At 44.6% G+C, this 23,523-nt stretch overlaps 1 protein-coding gene across 3 annotated transcripts in view; it reads right to left on the reverse strand.

Moving 5' to 3' along the window:
- Window positions 1-23,523, reverse strand: part of LOC115081973 (lymphokine-activated killer T-cell-originated protein kinase-like) — a 144,007-nt gene that overhangs the window by 12,535 nt on the left and 107,949 nt on the right. The window contains exons 7-8 of one of the 3 annotated variants that reach the window (XM_029586211.1): window positions 9,971-10,141; window positions 1,182-2,324 (exon numbers count right to left, since the gene is read on the reverse strand). The exons of 1 other annotated variant lie outside the window; for it this stretch is intronic. In XM_029586211.1, the coding sequence (XP_029442071.1) occupies window positions 2,269-2,324; window positions 9,971-10,141 (227 nt within the window). In that variant the 3' untranslated portion in view covers window positions 1,182-2,268. Of the gene's footprint in view, window positions 1-1,181; window positions 2,325-9,970; window positions 10,142-23,523 lie in introns of those variants that run through there. One more of the 3 variants, XM_029586210.1, reaches the window with a different exon arrangement.

Raw genomic sequence — 23,523 nt, forward strand, 5'->3', positions numbered from 1 at the left:
CTTCCTTGCCAAATAGGCCTTATGCAGGAGCAAAACGAAATCTGTGAAAAATTCCTCCACATCAGAGGGCTCATCACATGGCACGCCTCCCCTCAGTCTCCTCTTCACCAGCAAATTCCTCAGAATTATTCAAGTTCATGGGAGACAAGAGGGGAATCCCTAAGTTTTCCCACAGTTGTTTGCCTTCTGCCATGTGCCTCCTTAGAAACCCCAGTGCTTGCAGCCCCCCAGGAGCCTCTGGCACCGGGCCCACTGACTGGGTGACTCTGCTCGAGCCTTCTGCCTCACTGGAGGATCCCTCCCCCCCCCCCCCCCCCTCCCCAAGATACAAGCCGTGCAGAACGCTGCCAAACTGAGGGGCCCTCGACGCAATCCACAGGCCTTACAGGCTGTCCCACGCTGTGATGTCTGTGCCATTGCCTCAACCATGTGGCATGGTCCTGCAGCAGCTGCACTGCACTGCTGCAATCAGCCCAGGACTTCCAATGCTACCAGAGACTCTGCGATCCTTCTCCCTCCTGCAAGCCACCACCCGAATGGCCTGCTTTTTTTTCAATTTAAAATTTATTGAAAGATTCTACAAATACAACTGAACATCGACATATACATCATATTCCTGGGCCCACATATACATCATATCCCACATATACATCATATCCCTGGGCCCACCACACCACGCCCACATATACATCATATCCCACATATACATCATATCCCTGGGCCCGCCACGCCCTTTCTTCCCCACAGTCTCATAACATATATTAGACGTCTTAATTTATGTATCACTGTTCATCACTGCCCATACTGCTCCATCATACTTGTCAATTTGTTATTTGTTTCTAGATGACATCATTCTTGTCAATTGTTAATTGTTTCTAGACGACATGTTTATTTTATTTTATTATTTTAATTAACTGTTAGTTATAACAGTTACAGTGATGTATTTTGAATTACTTACTTATAATTACTTACTGATAATTTATCTACTTCCACCAGTTATCTAATGTTTTTTAAATGTTTTTAAGGTTTTTAATGTTTTTGACGACTTGTTCTATGTAACGCCACACTCTGGTAAGAGAGGCCTCTCTTACCAGAGTGTGGTCTGCCTGGTCACCAAACCCCAAATGCATTTTCAATAATAAAACCCCCTTCCCAATCCCTCCCCCCCACCCACTCCCTATTAAGAAAGCTGCTGATACACTAGGCAGGTGAGAAGTGAGGAGAGAACCAGGAGGCCCTAAAACACCCCCCAGAAGCCAAAGCAAGTTATAAATCTGAATTAAAGCAAAGCACTATAGCACACATTAACACACAGCATCAGTATAGCTGAGCTCAGAAAAACATAAAAAGAACTGAGCTAGCACCAAAACAAAAAGCAAAAAACTATAATAAACTCAAGACATTGAGTCCTGCTTAGGGATGTTTCCTCCAGACAGGCATTATAGTTGTTGACCTCCCTTCTCTACCCACTGCCTTCGTGGACAATCTTCCTGGTATACATTCACTGCGGGAACCATTGTGATAGGAGGAAGGGACCACAAAGCCCAGCTCTGTAAGCATGGCCTCTGCTTCACCTGATTTAATTTTGTGGGAAGACCCCTGCATGGTGAATACCAATCCAAAGGGGTAGAGCCCTCTATATTGGCAGCTTTCACTGCGTAATATCGAGGCGATATTCCTCATTTCGAAACGCTTGCACACAGCGATAGATGATAGGTCTGCAAAAATGGACCACAATTTCTTCTTTTTCCCAATGATCCTTCACTGTAAAAGAATGAAAGCAAACGATTATATCCCTTGGGCGGTCTCCACCTCGCTGGCCCAAGACACAATGAGCCTTCTCAATGGATATATCAGCGAGGAGGCCTCCTCGGAATCTTGTAGAAAGGCACAGAATTGCAGAATCATAGACTCACAGTCATACTCCAGTCATTCCGCAATATGCCGAAAATGAAGGTTACATCAGTTGACTGGTTCTCAATATCCTCAAGTTTTTCAAAGAAGACTGTATTTTCATCCCGCAGGGCTGAATATTCTTTTTTGCAGATCATCAAGCTGAAGTGCATGAGCATCCAGGCTTGTTCCATGCAGTGACCGATATCCAGCAACTCCTCCTGCAGGTTGATCATCATGGTGATCAGCTCAGATTTATTATTTTTTATATCTTTACAAAGTTTGCAAAATCATTCATGAAATTTGGAGCGTGTAGGCAGGTCTGACTCCACTGGTGAGTGCAGCATATTTGCAGAGCTTTCCCCTTGTGTTGGGTCAGCCACGCTGGTAGGCCCCAAATCGCCAGCTTCGCTGCAAAGATCTTCCCTGGCCTTCGAGAAAGAAAACTGCTTCAGTTCAACAACTTACTTCTTAGCAGCCATACTTGCTCTCTTAGCTACACTCTGTTCCAGCTTAGGGTGCAAAAGCTCCACTGTGTGCTGAGTTATTTCAAATAAAAGGCTAATTGGAGGTGGGAGAGCAGTCCACCCGTTTTTTGTTTTTTTTTGTGGGTTTTTTTTTTTTTTTTTAATTAAAGGAGCAGCAAATTTAAAAGGTATCCCTCGAAAAGAAGGGCATATTTCCCTCTTCTTGCCACTGTAGAAGGAGAGAAGGGAAAGAGGGAGCCAGGACCCCTGGCTTACGTCCCTCTGGATGACATGGGCTGAGACAGCCAGGGATCACCAACCCCCTCCACTTGCCCAGCTCCGCCTGAGGGATGGCCCACAAAGGTGCATAACACCTAAGGGAGATCTTCAATTTTTTTTTTTACTCTCTCTCTCGACTGCAAGTTTGCATCTCTACCATCCGTGGAGACAGAGAAATACTAAGAGACTGCAGCTGGCACTCTTGGTTATGTAATAGAGGCATAGAATAAAAACTTTTCTGGCACTATCTGCTGGTAGGGATGCAAAACCCATTTGTCTGGACTGATCTGGGTATGCAAAACTTCAAAATCTCGGTAAACCCAGTGTATTTTTATATAGACTATACGGGAATTGCTATATACTATGTTTGTAGGACCAAGCCTCACGGGGTCTAGGTATTATAACCTGACTTTCTTATGGGTTTAGGTCCGTGTTACTTTAAATTTTTTTCCACATTTTTTCACAATTTTTTCTTCTTTTAACAATTATCACGCTCACTTTCAGCACATTGTTTCAACCTCTCATTGGAACTCCAAACATAGTCGCTTATCAAAACATAAGTGAGCGTGATAATTGTTAAAAGAAGAAAAAATTGTGAAAAAATGTGGAAAAAAATTTAAAGTAACACGGACCTAAACCCATAAGAAAGCAAAATTGCTTACCTTGTAATAGGTGTTATCCCAGGACAGCAGGATGTAGTCCTCACATATGGGTGACGTCATCCACGGAGCCCTTAAGCGGGAAAAACTTCTGGCAAGTTTCTAGAAGTTTTAACTGGCTGCCTGAGGCTACTGAGCATGCCCGGCATGCCATGATATTCCCTGCCACAGGGGTCTCACTCCAGTCTTGTATGTAGCAATAAGCGTAAGCAAAAATATAATAATAAAGTCTGAGGCCCAACTCCGCGGGGTGGCGGGTGGGTTCCGTGAGGACTACATCCTGCTGTCCTGGGATAACACCTATTACAAGGTAAGCAATTTTGCTTTATCCCAGGACAAGCAGGATGCTAGTCCTCACATATGGGTGATTAGCAAGCTAGAGGCTGAGTCATTGTCCGTGCATGTAGCAGTGATGCGTTGTTGTGGAAATGATGCAGCCGAAGTACACAGCAGGTTGGATGTAGAAGGAGTTGGGATTAAACTGGAAACAAGTTCTTTAAGACAGATTGTCCATAGGCGGAATCCTGTCGTCCTTCCTTGTCTAAACAGTAGTGAGCTGCAAAAGTGTGGAGAGAAGTCCATGTTGCTGCTTTACAAATGTCAACGATTGGCACTGAACGAAAATGCGCTACTGAAGTTGACATTGCTCTTACGGAATGTGCCTTTACTCGCCCTTGGAGAGGAAGGCCTGCTTTTGTATAGCAAAATTGTATGCAGTCGGCTAACCAATTGGATAGAGTATGCTTTCCCACTGCTTTACCTGGCTTATTTGGGTCATATGAGACGAAAAGCTGATTGGATTTTCTGAGGGACGTCGTGCGATTCAAGTAAAAGGACAAAGCACGTTTACAGTCCAAAGTGTGTAAAGCTCTTTCGCCTTGATGAGAGTGAGGCTTTGGAAAGAATGTGGGTAGAACTATAGTTTGATTTAAGTGGAATTCCGTAACTACCTTGGGAAGGAATTTTGGATGTGTTCGGAGAACCACTCTGTCATGGAGGAACTTTGTGTAAGGTTCGTATGTGACAAGTGCTTGTAATTCACTAACCCTCCTAGCTGATGTAATGGCTATGAGGAAAATAGTTTTCCATGTGAGAAATTTAAGGTCACAGGTATCTATGGGTTCAAAGGGAGAACGCATTAGACCTGTTAAGACCAGATTCAGGTCCCATTGCGTAGCTGGGGGCCGAATTGGTGGTTTAAGTTGAGTTAGACCTCTCATGAATCTACTGACGAGAGGTTGTGTGGAGATAGGTGCATCTCCTATCTTGTCATGATAAGCTGAGATTGCACTCAAATGTACTCTGATTGACGATGTCTGAAGTCCAGAGTCTGAAAGATAGCACAGATAATCTAGCAGAGTAGTTGTGGGGCAAGTGAAAGGATCTGTATTGTTTTGCTTGCACCAGGAAGTGAATCGTTTCCACTTGAAAGAATAATTCTTTCTTGTGGAAGGTTTGCGGGAAGCTATAAGCACTTGAGATACATTAGTTGAGAGGTTAAGTGATTGTAAGATCAAGCTTTCAACATCCATGCTGTCAAGGATAGGGATTGAAGGTTGGGATGGCGCAACCGGCCCTGATCCTGAGTGATGAGATTGGGAGCTACTCCCAGGCGAATTGGATCCTTGACTGACAGGTCTAGCAGTGTGGGAAACCATACTTGTCGAGGCCAATATGGGGCTATGAGAATCATGGACCCCTTGTCCTGTTGTAGCTTCACCAGTGTCTTGGTGATAAGCGGTATTGGAGGATATGCATATAGGAGGCCTGAGTTCCAAGGGCGAGCAAAGGCGTCCTTGGCTGGTTGGTGCTTCTGTTGGTGCAGGGAACAGAAGTTGGTCACCTTGTGGTTGAGGTGCGACGCAAAGAGGTCTGTTGTTGGCTGTCCCCAACATTGGAATATTTTGGTCGCTATCGAGGGATTCAGAGACCACTCGTGTGGTTGGAATTGCCGACTGAGTCGGTCTGCTAGTACATTTTGAATTCCTGCTAGATAAGTGGCCTGTAGTAACATTGAGTGATTCAAGGCCCAGTCCCAAATTTGCGCAGCTTCTTGACAAAGGAGATACGAGCCCGTACCTCCCTGTTTGTTGATGTACCACATGGCCACCGTATTGTCCGTTTGGATTAACACAGTCTTGTGTGAAAGGCAGTCCTTGAACGCATGCAGCGCATAGCGTATAGCTCGAAGTTCCAGAAAATTGATTTGATATGTGGCTTCGAGTTTTGTCCAAGTTCCTTGAGTTTGAAGAGAGTGTACATGAGCTCCCCATCCCAAGGTGGATGCATCTGTAGTTAACGTTATTTGAGGGATCGGCTTTTGGAAAGGCAGGCCCTTGCGTAAATTGTCTTTGATTGTCCACCAGTTTAGCGATGAGCGAAGTTGGTGGGTTACTTGGATGGGAGAATGAAGCGGTTGAATGGCTTGGATCCATTGCGACCGGAGAGTCCATTGCGTAAGTCGCATGGCAAGTCGTGCCATCGGAGTGACATGAACCGTTGATGCCATGTGGCCCAGTAAGATTAGGAACTGATGAGCTGTCACTTGCAGTTGTGTGGACATGGCGTACGCTAACTGGGACAGTGTATGTGCACGGTCTTCTGGAAGAAAAGCTTGTGCGAGGTTTGTGTCTAATTCTGCTCCTATGTATTGGAGTAGATGAGATGGTTGTAGGTGGGATTTTTGATAATTGATGAGAAATCCCAGTGTGTGCAGTACCTTTATTGTGTAATGTAGAGAAGTAAGCGCCCCTTGTTGAGATTGACTTTTTATAAGCCAATCGTCTAGATAAGGGAAGACATGAACACCTTGTTTGTGCAAATGTCCTGCTATTACTGCTAGGCATTTTGTGAATACTCTGGGAGCTGAGGCTAGGCCGAATGGTAGGACTCTGTATTGGAAATGCTGGCGTCCCACCTTGAATCTTAGGTACTTGCGATGAGGTGGGAAAATAGGTATGTGAGTATAAGCGTCTTGGAGATCCAGAGAACAAAGCCAATCCCCCTTTTGTATGAGAGGAAGAATGGTGCCCAAGGATACCATTCTGAATTTTTCTTTTCTTAGAAATTTGTTGAGATTTCTGAGATCTAGAATTGGACGCAGTCCTCCGGTTTTCTTTGGAATGAGGAAATACCGGGAATAGAATCCTCTTCCCTTCTGTGAGCGTGGTACGTGTTCCACCGCTCTTGCTTTCAGAAGAGTAGATAATTCCATTTGTAATTGAGGTATGTGATCGAGATAGGAGTTTTGTGGTGGACACTCCGGCGGGGGAGCTGTGAAGTCTAGGTGGTAACCCTGATGAACTATGGATAAGACCCATTGATCTGTGGTGATATTTTCCCAATCGTTGTAAAAGTGGGAAATCCTTCCCCCCACTGGCAAATTCGGAAAGGGGTTGGGTTGGCTCTGTTCTCCGGGACTGCTTTCAAAAGCCAGAGGTGGAAGCAGTTTGGGGCGGAGGCTGTGGCCTTGCAGCTCTCTGCTGTCTCTGCTGAGGGCGCTGTGGAGGCCTTGTAGAGCGTGGCCTTGAGGTTTGGGGGTAATACCTTCTTGGTCTAAAGAAAGGCCGTCTGGTGTCTCGCCGTGGCGGTCTGCGGGCAGGGTGAGTAGGAGCATCGTGGGACAACGTAGAGAGCTGTTTTAATGTTTCAGAGTGCTCTCTAAGCTGCGTTACGGCATCTTGTACTTTTGTTCCGAACAAGTTGTCGCCCAGGCAAGGCAAGTCCACTAGTTTATCCTGGACCTCTGGACGTAGGTCAGACGCCTTCAACCAGGCCCATCTTCGAGCACTGATGCCTGAAGCTGCCGTTCTGGAAGAAGTCTCAAATGCGTCGTACGCCGCTCGCACCTCATGCTTGCCCGCATCTAGACCTTTCTGCACAATGTGTTGTGCTGCCTCCTGCTGCTGTTGAGGGAGAGAGGGAAGAAATTCCTCAATCTGCTTCCACAGGTTTCTTTGATGCTGTGTTATATACAGTTGGTACGCAGCAATTTTCGCATTTAGCATCGCTCCCTGGTAAATCTTACGCCCCATAAGGTCTAGGAATCTGTTATCTTTCCCAGGAGGGATAGAAGCGTGAGTTCTTGACCTTCTTGATTTCTTTTGCGCAGATTCCACAACTAATGAACTGTGTGGTAGTTGTGGCTTCTCAAAGCCTGGGGCCGCTTGGACTAAATATGTAGAATCAATTCTACGATTAACTCCCGGTGTTGTACATGGGTGCTCCCAAATCCGTTGCTGAAGTTGGAGTAGTACTTCATGAACTGGAATTGCTAGGTTATGTTTTGGAGGATCTACAAATTGTAGAATCTCCAGTGTTTGCTGTCTGTCATCTTTCTCTGCCTGAAGTTGAAAAGGGATGGATTCCGACATCTCTTGAACGAAAGAAGCAAAGGATAAATCCTCAGGAGGGGATTGCTTCTTGGTTTGTGGCGGAGTACCTTCTGATAAAAATTCTTCTGAAGAATACTCCGATTGTGTGTCAGACCATGTATCCTCTGGTTGAGGATATGAAGGATGGCTTGGAATTGTAGATGGAGGAACCCCCGAGGGTCCTGGTAAAGGATCCTGGATGTCCGGTGCCCCATCACTGGTATCACTGTTTTCCGCCGGGTATGAAGGCAAGGAAGATAAAAGATCATGATATCTTTTGGTGAGGATAGCATGTAATCTTTTCTCAGAGGGAATCTCTGGATGTTTGGACTTTCCTGTTGCCTTTTTTCCCCGGCTTGAAGCTGCAGAAGGAGCTACAGTGTAATGTGGAGGTGGTTGTGCCGCCGTAGAAAGTGATGTAGTGAGAAAGGAAAACATGGAGATGGGAATCAATGAGGAGATTGGTCTGGAAGCACTTGTGGACATTGTAGAATGTACACTCGTCGATTCCATCGAAGGATGTGCAATTTGCATCGAAGATGAGGCTGTTGACATCGATGGAGCAGCAGGCATCGTTGGAGCGCAGATAGGCACGTCCATCGGAATAGATAGAGCTGCAGCAGTCATCGGCACCGAGATTGGCATCGGTATGAACGATGACGTTGGCATCGGCACTGGCATCGATGTGGACGATGGTACCGGCATCGACTCGGTAGTCGGCATCGATGGAGACATCGGCATCGGCCCGATGGCCGGCATCGATGGAGTTATCGGCATCGGCCCGATGGCCGGCATCGACTGGGGAGTCGGCATCGGTCCTACCAGGGCCGGTATTGGAGATGCAGCCGGGATGGCTTCTTTCATGGCATCGGCGACAAGCTTCTTAATCAAGGTTGTTAAGTCCGCCACGGACGTCGACGGTGTCGATTCCTCTGAAGGGATTACCGAGGTCGATGACAACTTCCGCTGTTTAGCCTTTGGTTCTTCCGGCGATGGCAACGGAGGAATCGCATGATGTCTCCGGTGTTTATGTTTGGGACGGATCTCAGAAACGGATCTGGACGATGACGGGGTTGGCGAGGAAGCATCTCCCGAACCTTGTTGGACTTTCTTTAGAAGTATCTTCTTCGATACGCCTATCGGGGAAGATCTAGTCGAGGTCGACGGCGATGTCGGTGCTCTGATTTGAAAAATCTGAGCCATTCTTTCATGGCGAAGCTTCCTACCTTTCGCCGTCATTTCTTGACATTGGGCACAAGAAGCGATGTCGTGGTCTCCTCCCAAACAACGGACGCACTCCACGTGCGGGTCGGTGATGGACATAGTCCGGTTGCAGGCCGGACATTTTTTGAATCCGGAGGTTTTCTCCGTCGACATCCGTCGATGAATTCGGATTCTTTTTTGTCAAAAAAGAGTATGAAGTTTGTCACCAGCCGGTGACAAACCGAGCGAGACCCGTAAAGGGTAAAAAGTTGAGAATTAAAGTTAGTCGTTGTGAGGTAACTCACGGGGCTCCTGGAAACCGCGATGCAGCTAGCAGCGCGGAAAAAAGAAGACTGGAGTGAGACCCCTGTGGCAGGGAATATCATGGCATGCCGGGCATGCTCAGTAGCCTCAGGCAGCCAGTTAAAACTTCTAGAAACTTGCCAGAAGTTTTTCCCGCTTAAGGGCTCCGTGGATGACGTCACCCATATGTGAGGACTAGCATCCTGCTTGTCCTGGGATAAAGTCAGGTTATAATACCTAGACCCCGTGAGGCTTGGTCCTACAAACATAGTATATAGCAATTCCCGTATAGTCTATATAAAAATACACTGGGTTTACCGAGATTTTGAAGTTTTGTTTACAATTGTGGTACCTGGATTATATACAAGGGCCTATAGTGTGTGACTGATCTGGGTATGAACAGGAAATATAGAATCTAAACTCACTGCAATACAAAAATGAATTATAAAGTATTAACAACAGTTAATCACCACATTTGTGTACGCAGCTAGCTCTGGGATGTAACTTCTAATAGCTTTTCCATGCAAAAATACTGTACATCTCCAGAAAGCAAGGAGATGAAATAATTTATAGATAAATGGCTAAGAACTTTCTAATTTTAAAAAAGGACTTTTAAAAGCAAAGTTTAGCATGTACAAAACCTCTAGTCAGTTTGCACACAGAAGGAGCTGCATAGTGAGTGACTATGCTGCATGTGGATAATTTTAATTACATTTGACGATGAGAACCAATATTTATCCATTTATTTGCCTCTACTACAGCAAGTCCCATAATGTGTCTAGTAAAAATGTACCATCATCTTCATCCGGCAAATTAACATGAGGTATAGCCAGGGTCATCATCTCCCACAATGTTAATCCAAAAGCAAAGATGTCAGACTTATCAGTGATAATGCCACCATCTTCCAGAGCTTCTTTTGGCTTCCAGGGTTCAGTTCCAATGTAGTGCAACGTGGTGTCACTCACTAAAACGAGACGACTAGTTAATTTTGTACCAAATTATACATATACTTCAATTTTTAAGTACTACCAATAAAAATCATACATGGTTCTCAATAATATGAAATTGTAGAGCAGCTCACCAAATGAAAGTGTCAGAGAAAAAGACAGATAAGGTTTCTAGATTATATTCCAGGCAAATTATCAAAGGATTTTCCCACAAAGCACAGAATGGAAGAAAACCTTTCATAAACCAAGTTATGTATGCCACACTATGGGGTAGATTTTTATAGTTATGCGCGGGCGTAGATTTGTTCGTGCAACCCGGTGCGAACAAATCTACACCCGATTTGAAAACATGCGGGCGCTGCCGCGCACGTTATAAATCCAGGGACGGCGCGCGCAGGGGGCTGCACAATTGTGCAACCTGCACATGCCTAGCCGAGCAGCCTGCCTCCGGTCCCTCAGAGGTCACTCCGAAATCGAAGCGGCCTCGGAGGGTACTTTTTTTCCCCCCCCCCCCCCCCACCTTCCCCTCCCTAACCCACCCCCCCAGCCCTAACTAAATCCCCCCCCCTACCTTTGTTCAGAAAGTTACGCCTAACTGAGGCAGGCGTAACTTGCGCATGCCGGCCGGTGCGCCATTCCCCGGCCCGGGGGCTGGTTCAGAGGCCTCTGCCATGCCCCCGGAACGCCCCCCGGGCCGACACTACACCTACGACCCCCGCATGCCGCGCCACCCCCGACACGCCCCCCAGAGCAAAGCCCTGGGACTTACGCGTGTCCCGTGGCCTATGCAACATAGGTGTGCCGGCGTGCAAGTCCAGCTGGATTTACGCGCGCAGGGCTTTTAAAATCTGCCCCTATATATGCAGTTGGATTACAGATGATCAATCGGCTAACTTGGCTTTGATCACTTGTGTTAGTTGATTTAACTCACTAAACCTTAGAAGTAGGGGAGGGAACATTCAGTTTGAAATAGGTGTTCACATTGCCATGAAAGTTCACGAAAGTTCCTTCAATTTAACCAATTCAGTTGAGATGTATATTTTTCTTATGAGCTACCCCCTCCCAGAAGCCATTATTTAAAAAGATGGAAAAAAAAATAAATTATCCAGTTAATTTAGCTGGATAACTTATCAGGGATATTCAGTGGGATAAAGGTCCTGCTCAATATCCCCAAATTTATCTGGCAACTTTATCTAAATAACTTTAAACCTAACTGGCCTTCTCAGAATAACCCTGGTTAGGTTTAAAGTTATCCAAGTATGTGTACCTGGATAGCTTTAAGCTTAACCAGTCATATTAAAAAAATATATATAGCTAGTTAACTGATCTGTTTTAAAACAAAACAACCTCATGGGCCTGGCAGTCCAATTCCCCATTCCCACCACAATGTCACAAATATGAGGTCTGCTCGCCTGGGCCTTCTCAAGTATTGCCTAAAAGGTTAATGTGGTATGGGGATGTTTGTCATCCTTCCCTCGCCCCCCCCCCCCCCACCCCCCTTGTTAAAAAATACTTACCTCTGGCTCCCCCTCATCCCTCCAGACCAACTCGTACCTCCCCCCACCATAAATCTTCACAAATCCCTTTGGCCACTGCGACTGCAGTATTCTTGTACTGCTCCCGCATTTTGCTGCAGCAACATTGGAAGCTGCTGGGAGCAGTACAAGAGTACCGTGATCCTGGTAGCCAAAGGTGTTTGGGAGGATGCCGGATGGGTGGGATGGTAAGGGTTGGTCTGTGTGTGTGTGTGTGTGGGGGGGGGGGGGGGGAAGCAAATAGGCGGCAGCTATCAGAACCATACCACTTTTAAACAATGTTTGGAGGTGCTAGGTGGAGAATGGGGAGGGGGAAGCGGAATAAGTTATTTGATTAACTCCACCCTGGAACTCCCCTAACTTATTCAGCTACATTTTACCCAACAACAACTTATCCAGCTAAAGTTCAGCTAGATAAATGCTTCCAATATTCAAACCTCATTTATCTTGATAAATCAGAAGTTATCCAGATAAATGCCTTTGAATACTGGCCTCCCAATGCCTAGGGCAGAGCTTTCCAAAGTGTGTGTCGCGACACTTTACTGTGTCGCCTGAGGTGTGCCGGTGTGTCGCGCAAGCCCGGTGCACGTGACACACCGGCAAGTGGGAGCCAATGCGGCCGCTGGTGGACCTCATCCCACTGGCGGCTTAGTACTGAAGAATCACTGTGCTCCGTGCCGGCAGGAAGATCGGCAAGGCCGTGGTGGAGCTCACGTCACCACAGCCAGAAGAAAAAGGTGACGTCTAAACGTGCAGGTGCTCCTTCTCCTTCCTGCCCATGCGGCCCCGGAAGAAAAATATTGAAGGAGCCGCACGGGCAGGAAGGGGGAGGAGCGTCGGCCACGTGCAGAAGAGGAGCAGCGTTGTTGCTGCCAGCTGAGAAGAGGAGGAGGAGGCCCGGTAGCAGGGTCCCCACCGCGGATCGGCCGGAGAAGAGCAGGGCCGCCGCTGCCGCGGATCGGCCGGAGAAGAGCAGGGCCGCCGCTGCCGCGGATCGGCCCAAGAAGAGCAGGGCGGCCGCTGCAGAGCCCATCCTGCAGCGACCCGTGAAGAGGAGGCCCAGAGGTAAGAGAGAAGCTGAGGGCCCGTAGAGTGCGTGTGAATGCATGGGTGCCTGCCTGAGGGTGTGTCTGTGTATGAGAATGTATGGGTGTCTTCCTGGGGTTTGTATGTGTGAGAAGAGGTGCCTGCCTGTGTGTGAGAATGAATTGGTGCCTGCCTGGGGGTCTGTGTGAGAATGAATGTGTGCCTGCCTGGGGGATGGTGAGGGAGTGGTATGAAAATGAATGGGAGCCTGCCTGGGGGTCAGTTTCAGTGTGTGAGAATGACTGGGAGCTTGCCTGGGTGTGTGTGTTTGTATGAGGATGATTGGGAACTTGCCTGGGTATAATGTGTGTGTGGGTGTATGTGAGGGAGCCAGAGAGAGTGAGAGCATGAGTGTGTATGAGAAAATCCAGGGGAGTAAGAGTTTGTGTGGGGGGTGTCTGTGGAGGGGAAGAGAGTGTCTTAGAGCCTGAGAGTGTGTCAGTGTTTGTGAGAGCGAGAGGTTATGGTGGATATAAGAGCATGAATGTGTATGTATGTGACAGTGTATGTGTGAGAGAGAATGGACATGTGAGAGTATGTGTGAGAGAGAGAGGATAACCTCCTAATCCTCGACAATATCAGGGTGACTGGAAATCAAGAGCTCCAAAGTATGGACAGCAGGGGCTTTTTAAAATCCTTATTAGTTTTAATTATTGGGTGTTATTTGATATATGGGCTGTTTTGAAATATTTTATTGGTGTTTGGGAAATTGTAAAAAATGTATATGATTTTAATTAATAGAAATTCTATTTATCAATAGTTTTAAAATATTCTTTTATTAGTATGGTTTTACTATTATAACTGATGCTTTATGTTTCTTGATTTTATGTTTTATGAGGAATGGTGGTTCTGTTTTTCCATTGTTACAGAGAGTCTGGCTTCTTGGGATTTCCATTTCAGTTTTTGTCTAATTTGTGCTCCTTTATTTTGTAGTCTGTATTTGGTGAGGGTCTGTCTCTGCTCTGTGTGTGTGACCATGATGAGAGATTCTGCTAGCATAGGGATCTATAGCAATCTGGTTTGTTTTGTTTCCTCAGTAGGTGGTATATTGGTATTCTAGGACCCAGTTAATATTTACCCTTGCTTTTTCACAGGTAGGGTTATTGTTGTTTGAGTCCTTGGTGTTATTACTGTTACGTTATGATGGGATTGCAGTACAGATTTTGAGTGTCTTTTTTGCAGGGTTTTGTGTTAGTTCACAATGTGCCTGGCAGTGGAAGGTGTTTGTGCTGCTGTTACTGTGAGGTGACACCAGAATTTGAAAATATCTTTTAGTATGATGAGCAGTAAGGGAAACATCCAAGCTCCATTGTTTGGGGGAATTTCAGTGGATGCAGAGAGTTACAGAACTGGAGGTGCAGGATTTATATTGACATTCTGTCCCTTCCTATAAATTCCAGACTTCACTCTCATAGCCATATAGAATTAGTTGAATGAGGCTATCAATAATTTTATAGTGTGAAACTGGCCAGCTTTTTAAAATTACGCAGAAGACCTTTTGGACTTTTTTATTAACATCAAATATTCAAAAGCTGTGTCCATCAAGCTCATATATCTCATTAAAGAGGTAAACTGAATAACACAATAACTTTGTTTTATTATTGTTACTCATAAATTATAACAACATTAATCTTGGAATATTATATATTTTTAATATAAATGAAAGGTTTTCACAAGATAGGTTGTGTCGTGAAACATTTTATTATGTATATATTTAAGGAAACATACGTAAATTGTCAAAATACATTTTGTTCATTTAACCTTTAACCTCTGGTTTGCTAGTAGATGAATTACTGTGTCCCGAAATTATGTTTGTCTAAAAAGTGTGTCACCAACATGAAAAGTTTGGAAAGCTCTGACCTAGGGAATAGATCAAGGGTTCTGGATTTTCTCTTAACTAGCTTGACCCCTCCCCCCTTATTGAATTCATCTCCGATAACCTTAACGTTGAAGCCCCCGCCATAATACTAGGAGACTTCAACCTCCATGTTGATGTCTCCCCCCGCTCACTGTCCTGTAAAGCCTTCCTCAACTCTCTCAACACCATTGGTTTTACACAAATCATCTCTTCTCCTGCTCACAAAGCAGGACACACCCTTGATCTCATCTTTATTAACACCAGCATCCACTCCCCTAACAAGCCCTCATGTACCCCTGTTCCATGGTCCGACCATTCCATCATCAAAACCTCTCTCTATAATGACACCTAATTCATGCAACCCCCACACAAGCACCTCCATTGTCTACAGAAAACCCTGCCCCAGCGCGGAACTCATCTCAGCCCTTGCCGGACCCTTGTCCAAACTTGACTGGTCCTTCCCCGTGGCTGCTGTTGATTCTTGGAGCAATGTCACCTTAGGCATTGCCAACAAACCGTGCCCCATCAGCAGACGCGAGGTGAACCCATCGACTAAAAACCTAAAACCATGGTACTCCGTTGACCTAAGACATATGAAAAATAACCTCAGACAAAAGGAAAGAGCCTGGCGCAAAGACCCCACCCCCCAAAAAGCATCCATCTTCAAATCCTTCCTACATTGCTACAGATCCGCCACACTCAAAGCTAAACGTGATTTCTATGCCTCAAGAATACATGACTACAGATACAACCCCAAAGCCCTCTTCACCTATGTGTCCAATCTCACCAAGCCCTCACCCCTGCTATTCCAGACAATGAAGCCAGTAGCAAATGTGAAGAACTGGCTCTATACTTTCACAATAAAATTGCTAATATCCTCCTTAGATTCCCCTCTGACCCCTAACCGCTCCCTGTAGGCTCAGGCTCTACCTCTGCTACCTTCAAATCCCTTGACATGGTCTCATCCACCGAAATCGTATCAATCCTCAAAAAGATTAAACCCGCAATACACCCCTCTGATACTATACCTACCAAAGCCCTCCTCATGATACCCGACTCCATTGCCAAACTACTGCCGATGTCATCAATTGCTCCCTCAATGCTGGCATTGTACCCGACTCCCTCAAACATGCAGTGGTCAAACCACTGCTCAAGAAACCCTCACTAGACCCCAAGGACCCCGCTAACTTTCGCCCCATCTCCAATCTCCCTTTCATCTCTAAAATTAAGGAAAAGATAGTTAATGCCCAGTTAACATACTACCTTGAAACCAACAATTTACTTCATCCCTCCCAATTTGGCTTCCGCAAGTACCTTAACACTGAGACCCTCCTTCTCTCCTTAACTGATTACTTCATCAGAGGCTTCGACCAAGGACACTGTTACATCCTTGCCCTACTGGACATTTCGGCTGCCTTCGACACCATAAACCACAATCATCTCCTCGCCCGCCTATCTGACATTGGCCTCTCCGGCTCTGCACTTAATTGGTTCACTTCCTATCTCACCAACAGGAAATTCTCTGTTAAGATAGGCAACACTGAATCCGCCTATTATGCCCTCTCCCATGGACTTCCCCAAGGTTCCTCCCTCTCTTCTACATTATTCAATATCTATCTCACCCCTCTTTGCCAGCTCTTAACCGACCTCGGCCTCAAATTCTATCTGTATGCTGATGACGTGCAAATCATTATACCCATTCAAGGCTCACTATCTAACGCCCCCGAATTCTGGGGAAATTGCCTTGCATCCTTCAATACCTTACTCACAAACCTCCACTTGGCTCTAAACACTTCCAAAACAGAACTGCTCCTCATCTCTCAACACCTCCCTATTAAACCCGCCCTTGCCAACGACCCTGCCTACAATACACTTCATTCACGGCACTGTGCCAGAAACCTTGGGGTTCAGATTGATCAGCAACTGAACTTAAAACAACACAACACTACAATCCTCAAGGAGGGATTCTACAAACTTAATATTATGAGAAAACTGAAGCCTTTACTTCATGCTAATGACTTCCGTACGGTCATTCAGGCCACACTCCTAAAATGGACTATTGTAACGCCTTCCTCCTTGGCTTACCCCACTCCTCCATAAAACCCCTCCAAATGCTGCAGAATGCAGTAGCCAGAACTATCTCCAATACACGCAAATACGATCATACCACCCCATCCTGAAAGACCTGCACTGGCTCCCTGTCCCTTCCCGCATCCTCTTTAAAACACCACCATCCACAAAGCCATTTATACACAATTCCAATTGGCTTGACAACCCCTTCCGCCTCTCATGCTCTAACCAACCCACTAGAACCTCTAACAAAGTAACCATCCAAGTGCCATCCTTAAAAAAGGCACACCTCTCATCCACGAGAGAGCGGGCCCTCTCCATTGCTGGCCCTACGCACTGGAACACACTACCGACCAACCTTAGGCTCGAGCCATGCACTGCGAAATTTAGATCCTTATTAAAGACTTGGCTCTTCAAACAAGCCTCCCCTCAAAACCCACTCCCTTCAGCCTCCCTCCCTAAACTGTACATAGTTATATTATAACTATGTACAGATCTGCAACAGAGTGGACACGCCGGAAGGAGTGGAGAGAATGAGACGAGATCTAAGGAAACTGGAAGAGTGGTCGAAGATATGGCAGCTGAGATTCAATGCCAAGAAGTGCAAAGTCATGCATATGGGGAGTGGAAATCCGAATGAACTGTATTCGATGGGGGGGGGGAAAGGCACGGAGCAGGAGAGGGACCTTGGGGTGATAGTGTCTAATGATCTGAAGTCGGCGAAACAATGTGACAAGGCGATAGCTAAAGCCAGAAGAATGCTGGGCTGCATAGAGAGAGGAATATCGAGTAAGAAAAGGGAAGTGATTATTCCCTTGTACAGGTCCTTGGTGAGGCCTCACCTGGAGTACTGTGTTCAGTTCTGGAGACCGTATCTTCAAAAGGACAAAGACAAGATGGAGGCGGTACAGAGAAGGGCGACCAGGAAGGTGGAGGATCTTCATCGGATGACGTACGAGGAGAGATTGAAGAATCTAAATATGTACACCCTGGAGGAAAGGAGGAGCAGAGGTGATATGATACAGACTTTCAGATACTTGAAAGGTGTTAATGATCCAAAAACAACAACAAACCTTTTCCGTAGGAAAAAAATCAGCAGAACCAGGGGTCACGATTTGAAGCTCCAGGGAGGAAGATTCAGAACCAATGTCAGGAAGTATTTCTTCACGGAGAGGGTGGTGGATGCCTGGAATGCCCTTCCGGAGGATGTGGTGAAGACCAGAACTGTGAAGGACTTCAAAGGGGCGTGGGATAAACACTGTGGATCCATAAAGTCAAGAGGCCGCCAATGAAGAGTGGGTGACTCGCCAGAATGATGGCTACTGCCTGGAGACAATACCTTTATTAAATAAACATACACATGCTTACTGTGACTCCAACATCGCTCTAAGCTTCAACAGCAAGAGGAAATGTGGAAAAAAGGATTCACACTCACAAAGAGGGGAGTAGCTGGCTTGTTGAAGCCAAATCAAATAAGCCTGATACTTCACTTTCAATGCATATACAGCATAGTTCTCTGCTTCAATGGCAGGGGAGAAGAAAAACTGATACTTCACACATCCAGCAGAGCTCTCTGCTTCAACGGCAGGGGAGAAGAAAAGAGGGTTCGCACTCACAAAGCGGGGAGTAGCTGGCTTGTTACGGCGGTTACTACCCCAAACCAAATGTGCCTGATACTTCACTTTCGATGCATATCCAGCATGGCTCTCTGCTTCAACAGCATGGGAGAAGACTGATACTTCACGCATATCCAGCATAGCTCCCTGCTTCAACGGCAGGGGAGAAGAAAAACAACCAATAAGGGCTGTATAACATAGTCTGGGTAAAACAAATAAGCATGGGTGTAGCTTGCTTATTGGCAGGGGAGAAGCTTGCTTATTGGCAGGGGAGAAGAAAAACAACCGATAAGGGCTGTATAACATAGTCTGGGTAAAACAAATAAGCATGGGTGTAGCTTGCTTATTGCGGCGGCTACTACCCCTAACTAATCAAGCTAGATATTTCACTTGGATGCAGCTCCATCACTGCTCTCTACATTAAAGGTGGGGGTGGAAGGGAAATAGAACCAAGAGCTAAGAGAAACAGATAAGTATGAGAGAAAAAAATGTGTGAAGCTTGCTGGGCAGACTGGATGGGCCATTTGGTCTTCTTCTGCCGTCATTTCTATGTTTCTATATAATTATATTATCATTATATTTATTTTTTCTCCTTTTCTTGTTTTTTCTGTTCTCAAGTTGCCTGTTGTGTTTGTTTTGCTCCTTTCCTCGCTTTTTTCTGGTGCTATGTATACTCTCCCCCATCCCTGTTTTTTGTAATTTCCACTCTTTTAGTTTGCTGTAAACCGATATGATGTCCCCACTAATATCGGTATAAAAAAAAAATAAAATAAATAAATAATTTCTAAAAATATAAGTTTTGATCTTATAGTTTCTGCCTATTTCTTATGACTTCCAGCTCAACTGGAACCAACTCCTAATGGGTCTAAGGAGTCAAACGTTCATTCGCAATCCCTTACGGGTAGATTTTCAAAGGGATACGCGCGTACCCCCGAAAACCTACCCCAAAACCCCCCCTGCGCGTGCCAAGCCTATTTTGCATAGGCTCGGCGGCGCGCGCAAGTCCCGGGGCTTGCATGGAGGGACGTGTCAGGGAGCGTGCCCGGAGTGACGGGGCGGCGCCACGGGCGTGGTTTCGGCCCGGGGCGTGGCCGCGGCCTCCAGACCAGCCCCCGGGACCGGAACATGGAGCGGGGCAGCCGGCCGGCGCGCGCAAAGTTGGGGGGGGTTTAGATGGGGGTGGAAGGAAAGCTCCCTCCGAGGCCGCTCCGATTTCGGAGCGGCCTCGGAGGGAGCTTTGAATGAAATTTGAATGAAATTTGTTTGAATGTGTTTCAAGCAAGTGTTTTATCAGTAGCTGGTCAGACAGCCTGGAATGCACTGCCAGATGAGCTGTGTGCAATGGGCCTCGAAGGGAACGGAGGCAGGCCTCGAAGGGAACGGAGGCAGGCCGTGCGGCACGTGCAGGCTGCCGATTTTGGGCAGCCTTGCGCGCGCCGACCCCGGATTTTAGCGGCTACGCACGTATCTATTAAAATCCCGCGTACCCTTGTTCGCGCTAATTTATAAAATCCGGCCCTTAGGGTTTTTCACCATTCCTGATCCTCTTCCCCTTCCATTCAGCCTAGTCAGCTAAGCTACAATTTTTGGCCAAGTGCCACAGACTCTTAATGCCTCTGAGAAACAGCTCTCCTATAACTTCTACAAGCTCCTAGAAGCATCAGAACCAGGGAAGCCAGGGTTCAAATCCCACTGCCGCTCCTTGTGGCCTTGAGCAAGTTACTTCACTCTCCATTGCCTCAGGTACAAATTTAGATTGTGAGCTGTCTAGGGAGAGGGGAAAATGCCTACTATACCTGGATATAAATCACCTTGAGCTATAAGGAAAAATCATTAGCTAAATATTTCCAACCCACTGCTAGTCCCTACTATACACTAGTAGTTACAGCTTCTTCTATAGCTGCAGTTGTCTGCCTATGAGTTTTCAGAAATTCTCATTAATTCACTTTTTATATACCGATATTTGTAAATATTTCATATCGGTTTACATCATAAAACATTAAAACCAAAGTATAAAAACACGATACAAAGGTAGAACAAATCTAAAATAATAGGTAATACATTTTAAATCCCTTTAAATAATACAATCAATAAAATTTAACAAAATCCTAACTGCCCATAAAACTAATATATAAAAGATAAATAATACAGTAGGCTAAAAATTATACAATTAGGACAACAATTAGTTGTACCAGGTCTGCTACTGTGTGGCTAACCTTGATACCATGCCATTGGCATTGAGGGAGCTGCATCAATATCTCTGACCACTTGATGTGCTTTATAAACGACTCATTCATTTTTTGCAGGTATTCTCTATGAATAGGCTTCAAAGCTAAGCACAAATTTCTGCTTTTTAAAATATCTGGGGATCAAGTAAAAAAAAACCTATATTTGTATTAGTGTGTTTTTTTGTTGGGTTTTTTTTTTTTTTTTTAAAGGAGGGCTGCTTTAAGAAAAAATGTGGATTCTAGACTTTTGTTACTATATGAAAAAGGGGGAAAAATAAACTAAGGGGGTCATTTATCAAAATGCGCATGCGATAGCACCATATCGTATGGTGCGATGCAAATCTGAAAAAGAGGAGGAGTTAGGGGCAGGAGTGGGCTGGGTTTGCCAGTCTGTGAAGTGGTATCGCACAGACTTTACACTGATTTTAACTACACATTTTTTAGTAGCGTTATGGGGTGGCAAGTTGTTAGCGCAATTTGCAATGTCTCCTGTTTTAGTAGGTTTGAAGCTCCCGCCTAGGAAGGAGAGAGAGAGAGCGCGAGCGAGAGAGAGAGAGACTAGCCATAATGCCCTCTCCCTAGATAGGTATTTGTATCCCTATGGGAGGCGCACCTAGTAACTTGAGGTGAGGTTTAGGTATTAGTGTAGGGGTTAGGGGCCACTTTGACATTCAACGTGAGATGTACGAACAGAACAGTGGTCTCTTGTGAAAATTTGATGACCTACGGAGAGAGGAACCTCACCCAAAGATGAGATTTGTGCAATGTTCTCTCAACCTAGCTTGATGTTACCCAGGTAGAGAGACCATCAAGCTAGGTTGAGAGAACCTAACTTGATCTAGGTAATTAGCGCAAATTGCAATAAACTGTATATTAGCATAAAACATGCCCCTTTTGCTATCGCATGTGATACTTATCGCATTTTGATAAATCCAGGCCTAAGAATGCAAACCTAGAAATTTTCAGGAAAGAGTTGAAAACCTTGTTCAATGTTGCTTTTACATAGTTTTATCTTTTTGTTTTGTATCTTTTAATCTGTTCATATACGGTTTGAAATGTTTTATGTAAAACTGTGCACGTATGCACCTTGATACCCGCACTAAACAATTTTCTGGAGGTAGCAGACTATAAGATTTATAAATAAATAAATATAAATTCTAACTTTATAGTGGATTTGAAAAGTTTCAAATAAGTGCATATCAGGGAAAAGTTTGTTTGCTAATAATCTCAACTATTAAAACCCCTTCCATTCTACCCACCCCAGAAATTGCTCTTCTAATATATTGCTCTCCATCAATTGCATTGGCTGCCAGTGGAGTCTAGGATTAGCTATAAAATTTTGATTGTAATGCATAATTGTGTCTATGAGGCAGAAAAGGCTGGGTTGGGGACTAGATTTCAGATAAATATACCAAAAAGGGAGTTGCACATGGAGAACAAATGTTTTTTTTTATTAATTCCATCTGTTAAATTTGTTTGAATGTGTTTCAAGCAAGTGCTTTATCAGTAGCTGGTCAGACAGCCTGGAATGCACTGCCAGATGAGCTGTGTGCAATGGGATATCAAATTATTTAAGAAAGCATTAAAAACCTGGCTTTTTGTAGGAACATTTCAGGAATAGGGGTGGTGGGAGTATGTTTTAAGCAGCAGTTATGGGAACAGCAGAAAAAAAGAGTGGAGAGCAAACTTATTTTTAAATATTTTTGATTGGTTTTTAACATGTGAGAGGATGTTATGGTAATTATGTTATGTTTTTTAAGCATGTCTGTTTTATAATTAATATGTATGTAATAATATTTACACTGTTTAGATTTTTTGGTAAGTGGTATAAAAACACAGATATTCTAGGGTAGATAATTACAGTTAATTGGTAATAAGGTACTTTGTAAATCTTTATAACATTAAAAGATTTCCATATAAAAAAAATGAGTAAAATGACTATTGTGGTGCCTTTGTCTTAAGAAGAACTTAAGGCTTACCCCATTTGTTCACAGCACTCTTTAAGTTCGAATTGTTTATTAGAAACATATACCCCAAAAAAAACAAAACCCACACAAAATTCAAGAATATCCATCCATCAACACTATATACTTCAAGAAACAAGTTAAGAACATGGGTTTACTAGGGATTCAAAAAAGTCAAATAAGGGGAGTTACACTTGAAAAAAACAAACAAACCAACCACCACATCCCACATTTTCCTTTGTGCGGGACCAAGACAACATTTCTCTGGAGCAACCAACTCATATTTAGCATACAGGCACATAGTGTTCCACCATATGTTGATATCCAAAACAGAATTATCCTTTCAGTGATGTAAAACAAGTTGAAGCGCAACTAAAAGCATAAAGGCAAATTCTTTTATCCTGATGTCATAACCAAATGTCCAAGGCCAAAGATTACCAAATAATTTTATTTATTTATTTAATCAGTTTTATATACCAATGTTTAGTGTTGACCTTCACAATGGTTTACATCTTCATTACAAAATCAAAAACACAATAATAAATTGACTATCAATACACATACATGACATTTCAGTGAGCTATCTCAATGGAATTGGATAAGCAAGAATTTCTTCCAACTGAAGCCAAATAGGTTTAGTAATAGTCAGATCTTCAAAGAGCCACATTGAACCCTGGTGTAATATGAAAACTTTGTGATATAAGGGAAAATCTGAGAAATTAACCCCACCAAAATCCCTGGGAAGTTTGTTTCTATAGGGTAATTCGAAGGACTATTGACCTCCACAAGAACTGAACCAAAAGATATTCCAGATATTTGTATAAGCCTCCACATTCACAGCACTCTTTAATGAGAAAGGAGTTGACTCAACTTAAAGCAGAATTAACTACAGTTAAAAGGGAATTAACAATCACCAAAGAAGCCTCCCCTACTTTACAGCATTTGGAAAACTTGTCTCCACTACCACAAAAAAATTCAGAAACATAGGAATAAGTGGATTACAGTGGGCTCTGGAAGGATGAGACCTAAGACACAGATACAC

This window comes from Rhinatrema bivittatum, unplaced genomic scaffold (assembly GCF_901001135.1).
Source record: "Rhinatrema bivittatum unplaced genomic scaffold, aRhiBiv1.1, whole genome shotgun sequence".
In the NCBI taxonomy this organism is placed as follows: Eukaryota; Metazoa; Chordata; class Amphibia; order Gymnophiona; family Rhinatrematidae; genus Rhinatrema; species Rhinatrema bivittatum.